Source organism: Triticum aestivum, chromosome 4D (assembly GCF_018294505.1).
Source record: "Triticum aestivum cultivar Chinese Spring chromosome 4D, IWGSC CS RefSeq v2.1, whole genome shotgun sequence".
NCBI classification, from domain to species: Eukaryota; Viridiplantae; Streptophyta; class Magnoliopsida; order Poales; family Poaceae; genus Triticum; species Triticum aestivum.
In genome coordinates this window covers 399708261-399718017 of record NC_057805.1, presented here as the reverse complement: position 1 = coordinate 399718017, position 9757 = coordinate 399708261, and the positions used below count along the sequence as shown (strand labels likewise).

Sequence of the window (9757 nt, the reverse complement as noted above, 5' to 3'; positions counted from 1 at the left end):
CCAGTAGGAGAACCAAGCAACACTATATAAACAATACCTGCACACAAAATCACAAAAACTTGCAACCCAACGCGTAAGAGAGGTTGTCAATCCCTCCTCGGTATTGAGATAGATTAAATTGTATGAGATTGGATAAATAGATCTAGCAAAAACACAAAATATAATAAGTAAAGAAAAAGTGCAACAAGGTATTTTTGGATTTTTGGAATAATAGATCTGAAAACAATATGATAGAAAATAGATCTGGGGGTTGTAGATTTCACTAGAGGCTTCTCTCGAGAAAGTAGCATACGGTGGGTAAACAAATTACTGTTGGGCAATTGACAGAAAAGCAAATAATTATGACTACATCCAAGGCAATGATCATGTATATAGGTATCACGTCCAAGATTAGTAGACCGACTCCTACCAGCATCTACTGTTATTACTCCACACATCGACCACTATCCAGCATGCATCTAGTGTATTAAATTCATGAAGAAACGGAGTATGCAATAAGAACGATGACATGATGTAGACAAGATATATTCATGTAGGAATAGACCCCATCTTTCTATCCTTAATGACAATTATACATGCGTGTCATGTCTCCTTCTGTCACTGAGATTGAGCACCGCAAGATCGAACCCATCACAAAGTACCTCTTCCCATGGCAAGAATAATCAATCTAGTTGGTCAAACCAAACCAAACCAAGGTTTCAGAGAAGAAATACGAGGCTATAACAATCATGCATATAAGAGTCCAACAAAGACTCAAATAATATTCATAGATATATCTGATCATAAACTCACAATTCATCGGATCCCAACAAACACACCGCAAAAAAGAATATATTCATAGATATATCTGATCATAAACTCACAATTCATCGGATCCCAACAAACACACCGCAAAAAAGAATTACATCAAATAGATCTCCAAGAACATCGAGGAGAACATTGTATTGAAGATCAAAAAGAGAGAAGTGGCCATCCAGCTACTGCCTACGGACTCATAGGTCTGTGGTAAACAACTCACGCATCATCGGAGGGGCAAGGGTGATGATGAAGAACCCATCCGTGATCGTTGACCCTTTCGGCAGAGTGCCGGAGAAGGGCTCTAGATTGGATTTCGTGGTTCTGGAATTTGCGGCGGTGGATACTGTGATCTCTCGACTCTCCTAGGGTTTCTGGAATATTTGGGTATTTATAGAGCTGAGAGGCTGGAAAAGACTCCCGTGGGCCCCACTACCCACTAGGGCGCGCTTGGGGCCTCTAGCACGCCCTGGTGCCTAGTAGGCCACATATGCCTCCTCTGGTGCACCTCCTTGGCCTTCTGTGTGTCTTCTGGGCAGAAAAAAATCTCCAAAAAGTTTCACTGCATTTGGACCTCGTTTGATATGGATATTCTGCGAAGTAAAAAACAAGCAAAAAATAACAACTGGCATTGGACACTATGTCAATAGGTTAGTCCCAAAAATATGATATAAAGTTGTTATAAAATGAATATAAAACATTCAAGAGTGATAATATAACAGCATGAAACAATCAGAAATTATAGATACGTTGGAGACGCATCAGTGGGGCGCTCGCCCTACCTTGATTTCTAAGAATTTTTTAATACTTGTATGCATAAAATTAGTGTCGCTAAAAATCAAGTTGATCCCTAGATTTCACGGCGAACGTTTTACTGGCCAGTGAATCCTAGACACCTTATTGGGCCGTCACTCACTTGTGCCTTGGCTCGATCCACTAGTTCATCCTGGCCATGTACTTCCTCCGTTCGGAATTATTTGTCTCGGAAATGGATGTATCTAGAACTAAAATACGTCTAGATACATCCATTTTTGCGACAAGTAATTCCGAACAGAAGGAGTACGACACAACGCCAGGCTCCAGTCACGCCAAATCGGGGCAAGCCGAAAATTTGGCGAAGGAATTGGCCGCCAATGTTTTGCCCATGCGTGGGCACAGTATCTGAACTAGACGACCAAAATTTTGGCATGGAAATGAAAGACGGGCTTTAATCCAAACGTCCACCCATGCAGTCAGTCAACACCAAGATTTTGGCGTGGCAACCATTGGCCACGATCCAAACGCCCCCCATAACCCTTGCTCGAGTAGTCGAGTGAGAGTCGACAGCACGCACGACTGACATGTGGCACACTAACCTTGGTGTTTTTGTACTACATAGGTGTGGTGACTTTTCTTTCCGGCGTGTATCAGGCTCTCGCTGATGTTGTTCATTTTTAGGAGAAACTTTCTCGAATGAAACTCCCGTGTTGTGTTCCCTTGAATCTTATCTGAACCGTTAGTTAAATGCCTAAAGATCGATGTGCTGAGTATCAAACTGCTAAGGGCTTCTTTAATCCACAGGATTCCTATAAAACACCGGAGTAGAAGAAAATATATTATAGGGTTGCAATGTCATGTCTATTCGAATCCTAAAAGAATTTTGTGTTAGAAAATAAAATAAACAATTCTTTCAAACAGGAGCGTTAAGATGGAAAGTTTGCTACGAAGAATATAATGAAAAGCAATTTTATATCTAGGTTCGTTTTGCATCTTTCTTTTTTTTCTTAAGAGTCCGCCCCACTTCAAAAAAGTTCCGTCCTCTGTCACTGCTTGTCATTGACTCATTATGGTGTAACGCACATTTGGTTGGTTCAATTTATGCTCAACATTGAATTTTAGGATGTGCGCGCGCGGAAGTGAGGGAGAGCAGAACTTAAACCCTTGTGGGCTAGTTTCATCATGAAGAACCTAACCATCTTGAGAGTTGGCACGGCAACTCGTACCTCGAGAGACCTCAGTTCTGCTCACGAGTTCAACAAGTTGACTGGCCAGTGAACGCTGGCGGCACCATACGAGCGAAATTTGAAACCAACACCCTTTTTTTCCTGATCTTCTCGCCGCAAACAATTTCCCTTCTGCACACTCGCGCATTGATTGCACATGGAGGCTCCGGCATGAGTGATGCAACCGCAGGGCGCAGCAGAGCCCCCAACGGGGGGTCCAAATGGAACGGGGGCTCCAACAACATAATGGAGGGTTCCATTCATCACAAGGGAAAGAAAGAAGAGAAGAGAGACCACTCAACAGCCGCACATTATCGGCATAGTGGCGCACGCAGTACATACACCAAGTGCGATATAAAGACCACCCGTCGAGGCGTCAAACCTTCCAGCCTTTGCCAGTGCAGTGTGCTCGCCAGCATAGGGCCAACTCCATCGCGCGACCCATCCTGTTCGGATGTGTCCGTTTGGGTAAAACGAACGAATAGCGCGGCCCAACGAGCGTTTTCAAACGGGCAAATGTCCAGATTTCGTTTGTTTTCGACCCATCCCCTGCCCAAACTTCCGCTGAGTTTGGGGTGAAACGGACATCGCGCGGACGGGCTCGACGCACGCCCTTGTCCCCCCGTGGCCCGCCTGTCTAGCAGTCCCTTCACTTCCAACGGCTCCACCCCCTCTCCCCCGCCCCACCCCGCCGCCGGTGCCGCCACTATTCTCCGGCCGCCTCCTCACTGCGCACCCCCCGGCCGTCCATACCAAATCACGTCTCGACATGGCCGCCACCACGCCCGCGCTTTCGCCGTAGTTTTGGTTGTCGACTGGAGGAGATTTGGCCGTCGCCGTCGTAGCCGGTGGCAGAGGGGATACGACCGCCGGCGACGTACCACGACGGCCACAGCAGCTTCCGACGAGTGCTCCAGAGCGGCCAGTAGCCGGCCGCCAACCACCCCTGCTGCATCGAGGTGATCATCGCGGCCTCTTTGCCACCACGACCGCAAGGTGTTCGACACTTTGCCCACAAAGGTATGAATAATGGAGATGAATTTTTCTTCCACCACTTCATTTATTCATCGGACGATTCGTCGTCGGATGATGAAGATCTTGCGGTGGCTGCACTGGTCGTTCACGACCACATTGAACGGCAGCTTCCTCGGTATAGGGGGTCACTCCCCGGCCGTGCTCCCAACCTGAATCGCAACAGGGAGTGAGGTCACGCCCTACTCTATGCCGATTACTCTGCGAACACCCCGCTCTTCAAGCCGGATAAATTTCGTCGCCGTTTTCGTATGGCAATGCATGTGTTCAATCGTATCCAAGAGGGAGTGGTTGTTCATGACCCATACTTCGAGTGCAAGACAGATGCCCTTGGCAAGCTTGGATTCTTCTCTTACCAGAAATGCACCGCGGCCATCCGCATGCTTGCATATGGAATTCCAGGCGATCTGGTGGATGAGTATGTGCGTATGAGTGAGTCCACATGTCTGCTGTCACTGTACAAGTTCTGCAAGGTCGTGGTGGCAGTGTTTGGCCCTGAGTACTTGAGGCAGCCAACTGCCGCTGATATAAAGAGATTGTTGGCGACCAACGCAGCTAGAGACTTTCCAGGCATGCTTGGCAGCATAGATTGTATGCACTGGGAGTGGAAGAACTGTCCATTTGCTTGGCAGGGCCAGTACAAGGGGCATGTCAAAGCGTGCACTGTCATATTAGAAGCGGTGGCTTCACGGGATCTTTGGATATGGCATTCTTTCTTCGGCATGGCAGATTCTCACAATGATATCAATGTGCTGCAGCGTTCTCCGGTCTTCGCAAGGCTTGCAGAAGGCCACTCCCTACCTGTTAACTTTGAGATCAACGGCCACCAGTACAACAAGGGATACTATCTAGCTGATGGTATATATCCTCAGTGGTCAACTTTTGTGAAGACAATCTCGAACTCCCAAGGTGAGAAGAGAAAGAGATTTGCCCAAATGCAAGAGAGTGCTAGAAAGGATGTGGAACGTGCTTTTGTTGTGCTTCAATCTTGATGGGGTATCGTTCGAAACCCTGCACTGACATGGGATGAAGGAAAGCTTTGAGAGGTGATGACTGCTTGTGTGATCATGCACAACATGATCGTCGAGGACGAGCGTGATGAAGGATCTTCGACCAAGGATTTGATTTTCAAGGTGAAAATGGTGAGCCCCTGCACCAAGAACCGGCCACATTTGAACAGTTTGTCCAATTTCATCGTGAAATGCGTGATTGGCACACTCATTTGGATCTTCAAAATGACTTGGCTAAGCACGCGTGGAGTCACATTGGCAACCAATAGATGTATTGGTTCATTATGTTCATTCAAGACAATTTCGATTTGGTTGTAAAACTATTTTATTAGAGACAATTTCGATTGGGTCGGAAAACTATTTTTATTTTCAGACAATTAATATTTGAACGTGCAAACTTGTTTTGAACATAATATGAATATTGGGCATTTTAGGCCATGACGGACATGATGGGACCAAAAGATGCGACCGCGCGCGCTAGGCGTACGGCCACCGCATCCCAGGACAGGTCCGGACACGACCCCGTTGCCTTACCCAAACGGACAGAATGCGGACAAAACGGACGTCCGTTTGCGGTCGTGCGCTGTAGTTGGCCTAAAGGCGGTCTAGGCTAATGCATGCACGATCTCCGTGCCCAGGCTGCAACCAAAATCTCTCGGCCCGTATCGCTTGCTTGCGCTCCGTTTGTTAAATAAAGGCAGTTCGTCGCTGCGCGCAGCGACTCCACGAACACGTCAATCAATGAGGCCCCCCGAGCCGACGCGGATGGACGGACACATGCATGCATGCACGGACGCACGCGCGCTCGTGGTCCAGCCGGCCTCTGGCCGAGTGTGTGTGCGCGCGGTTGTGTCTTCTCGCCTTGCCCACATGGCCTGCTCGCTTGCCTGGCCACGCCACGCGCGCGCGGGGCGCGCCATGGGCTGGCATGCCGCGGCGAGCCTTTGGCCTCCCTTTCCTTTTCTTTTCCCACCTGCGCGCAAAAGCGACAAGGCCGCGCGTGTGTGGGTGTGCGGTTAGCGTAGTGCGTGACATGGAGACGTCACGTCGTGGATCTCGGAAAGCAAAGCAGGGGGGGAACTGCGACGGCGACGGCTGCTTCCTTCCTTCCCTGGTCAAATGCCCATCAGCACTGCACCTCCAAACTGGGCCAGCACTACACTGACTCTACCGCTCAGCTACGCTACGCCGCCTGCCAGCGCCAGCCGCAGTGAGACAGCAACGCCTCGGCGCCCTGTGGTTTCTACTGTATGGTTTGGGACACATAAAGCAAAAGCCTGCACGATGTAAAACCCCTCTGTGATCAATCATGCAGATGCAAACCCCAACTCCTCTCCTCTCCGATCAATCATACACATGAACCTATCCCTAAGCTATACTCCTCTCTACCTATGGCCTAGTGTGCGACGCAGATGGCTTTATTTGTCCTTGCTGACTGGAGTCGGAGCGCAGGACCGAGGGCCCTCTGATATGAATTGCAATACTCCTACTTGCGTTGCCAATGCCAGGATACGGACACAGAGAATGTAGGAATCTATGTAAATATACCATGATCTACGTCAATTAAGCACTGGTAACATAGTGTATATGGAACAATTGGTTGCCCAATACACTGAATAAGTCAGAAAATGCAACTGCGAGTGGAACATGATACACGCAGTAGATGAGATAGGGTGAGCAGAAATTCCGGCACAACAAGACACGGAACCAGATCTTTCAACTGTTCCAATTTCAACACCAGTGACGCTTCCTGAAGCTATCCAGTAGTGGAACAAGCTATAGGCAAAAGTGTACACTTCCCAAACTTGACCGGAGAATCAAACAACCCAAGATGCAGGAAGAATTCAAAACTTTTCCCTAGCTATGGCAATGTGCACTCGAGCTCTGAACTGTGAAGCAGCAGCACTGTATACAATTCTACCCAATTTATATCACCAATTACACCGAGACCCAGGAGAAGAAAGAAAAGGAAGAACTACAGCCCTGACAGACTCCCACATCGCCAAAAATCTAAAACTGCAGGCCTTTGCTTAATTCTCAGCTACTGATAGATGGCAAAACTGGCTGTACTTACCACAGCCCAACCCTTGAGTAGTTATTGAGCTGACCAAATTCACACCAATTTGCATGTACATCCGGCGGTCGACTCCGGCGGTGCTTGTGCTGCTGCATTGCTGCTGGATCCAAGCTTCCTGTCGATGGGCAGGGCGATCCATTCATCCACTCCCATGTCTTCAAATGACACAGCAAGTTGGGCCAATTACTGAGTTTATCTACACACAGGCCTTCATCCGGCAGCAATTTGCTTCTCTCGTCCATTCCCCGGTCCAGATTACGCGAGGCTGACCAATGGGAGCCGCATCATCGACCCAAATCACAACCAGGACTATGTTCCGGTGTCTTCTCACTGAATTGTCTTGGTGAGCTTGCATTTTGCGAGGAAGACGGTGGATGTGCAATGCATGGTGCAAAGCTTGAGCAACTCCGAGGCTTGCTGCTTCAGCTCCGGCCCGCACCCGCTTTGGATCACCAGCAGAAGCTTGGCGGCCAGTCCGACCTCCAGGGCGGCGGGTGCCGACTCCTCGGGCACCATCCTGCACACCACCCACAGCATCGACAGGGCACGCTGCGTGCAGGCCTCGGACACCCTCATCAGCAATCGGACGGCGTTGGGTATCGTCCTCGGGCAATCCTTGAGAGCCGTCATGCCTTCAGGGACTGAGGCGAGCGCGTCAAGGATGTCCAAGGCTGGCTCCACACACTCCGTCGCCAGCTCCGGCAGCAGCTCCACCAGCTGCTGCACCGCACCAATGCTGACAATCATACTCCTGGCCGGCCTGTGCACGGCGCAGATGGAATTGAGCAGCTCTAGCCCAGCGGCCACACCGTCCTGGTGCCGCTTGTCCCGGACCAGGCGCATGGAGCCGGCCAAGAGGCTCAGGCTCGCCACCGTCTCCGGCCGGAACCCTTTCTCCTCCATGAGGATGCGGATGAGGCGGACGCAGTTGATCTTGGTGTCGACGGCGCCCTCATTGAGCATGTCCACCACGAGGGACACCTTTGCCGGCTGCATCAGCGCCGCCTTCGCGTCGGCGTCGAGCGGCACGCCGCTCACAAGAATGGCCACCGCCTCGGACCCCACGGAATGAGACGTGAAGGGGCCAAGAAGTGAGGTCAGCAACGACACGCCGCCGGCCTCGGCTATGGCCTTGGTCACGGACTGGTGGTTGGAGGCGAGGGAGCGCAACTCCCGGAGCGCGGCGACTCGGGCCTGGCCCTTGAGGGGCTGCCTCCTTGGGACGGCCGTGCCGCGGAGACCGTGGACAAGGTCCGCGGCGCGGCCGTGGTAGTCGGCCGAGCGCTTCTTGAAGCGGGTGTACCGCCTGGAGAACCAGGCGGCGATGAGCTGCCGGAGCGTGGCGTTGGGGGTGAGCGCGTCGTCCCAGAGCTCCTGCATCGTGGTCGGGCAGGTCCGGTGGCCCAGCGCCAGCCACCGGGAGATGTTGGCGCGCTCGTACGTCTGGCCGGTGCAGAGCGTGACCGGATCCACCATGGGCTCCAGGGAGATCGGGCAGATGAAGACGGCAGGCACGACCTCGTCCCCGCCGCCGTCGCCGGCCGCATCCAGCTCGTCCATCATCTTCCTCAGCTCCACCGGCTGCTTCCCTCCGTCGCCCAGCGCGCCGTCCCCGGGCTCCGGGCCGCACCCCAGGATGCCATCCTTGAGCGCGGCGTCGATGTCGAGCACCTGCCCGCCGCAGGGCAGCTCCTGGTACTGCGGCATTGCAGCGGCGGCGTCCGACCGTCTGCGCGAAGCAACCGCACGCTCTTCCACCGCTCACTGGAGCGTACACGGACGGCGAGGCCCTTTTAGCAGAGGCGCGCAGGCGACGGGATGATGCGGTGAATCATGGGGCGACTTATCGCCATCATCATCACCCTCCTCGCTTGCTTTCCCTCTTTCTTGACCCGCTGCTTTTCTTGGATTTTCGGGCTCCCGCAGCTGCCTACCGGTCAAAAGGGGAGGCGAGGAAGCGAGGAGCTTGAGAGGAAAGCTTCTGGGTTTTGGATTGGAGGCGGATTGCAGGGCATATGAGGAGATCTGATATGCGAGGGTGGGGGGAGTGAGAATGCGACTGAGATCCAGCTGAGCTAGAGTGGGTGGAGAAGAAGAAGGGAGGGTGTGCGAGAGAGGGAGTGAGAGAGCGAGCAGGAATATCCTGATGAAATTATTATCCGGATTTGCAATTTTACTCGGGTGGGTGCGAGTGAGAGGGGATTGGACGAGGGAAGGTGGGGACTTGGGACCAGACACATTAGCACACTCACTGACACCCCGCCTGCGTGGTGGGCCACCCCCCTGCGCACCCTCTTGTATTCTTCCCAATTTTCATTTATTTTAGCGCTGGTACTAACATTTCTTTTCTCTCGCTCAAAAATTCCTTTTTCTTCAGTGCTGCCGCTGAGAAGCGTGTTGGTATGGCAACTGGCCCACGCCAAAAGCACTAAACAGGAAGGCATGGGGAAGAATCTTGCAGGAAATGGTGCCATATGGTTTCCTTAGTAGTGATCTCGTTCTAGGTTTGATGTGATTTTTACCATTGCTCCTAGGAATGAAATGCCCATGCTGTTATGTTTCCCCTTTTCAACATTTGGTTTTTTTTCAACTACAAAAATATTTTTTTCCCATCTGGGGAACGGGAGCGGTCAGCTGCGGAACTTGAGGTTGCTGACCGGTGACCACGACGGATTCGAGACGGGCGTGCGTGCGTACTGTGTACGTACTCCTCTAAATCTAAATCTAGGGCACGCGGACCGCACGTGCGGTGGGATCAGGATCGGCAAAGAGGGCGGGGCTTTGTTTTCTCTTTTTCCCATTTTTTGAATGGGTTCAAGGACAAGAAGGACGGAGCAGGCTCGTTGCCTCATCTCCCTCCT

At 51.6% G+C, this 9757-nt stretch overlaps 1 protein-coding gene across 1 annotated transcript; it reads right to left on the bottom strand.

Annotated features, from left to right (window-relative positions):
• Positions 1 to 6516: 6516 nt before the first annotated feature.
• On the bottom strand, positions 6517 to 9080 carry LOC123098176 (U-box domain-containing protein 75). Its single transcript, XM_044520087.1, has one exon. It carries the CDS (start codon positions 8601 to 8603, stop codon positions 7224 to 7226), a length of 1380 nt encoding a protein of 459 aa, XP_044376022.1. The 5' UTR covers positions 8604 to 9080; the 3' UTR covers positions 6517 to 7223.
• Positions 9081 to 9757: the final 677 nt, after the last annotated feature.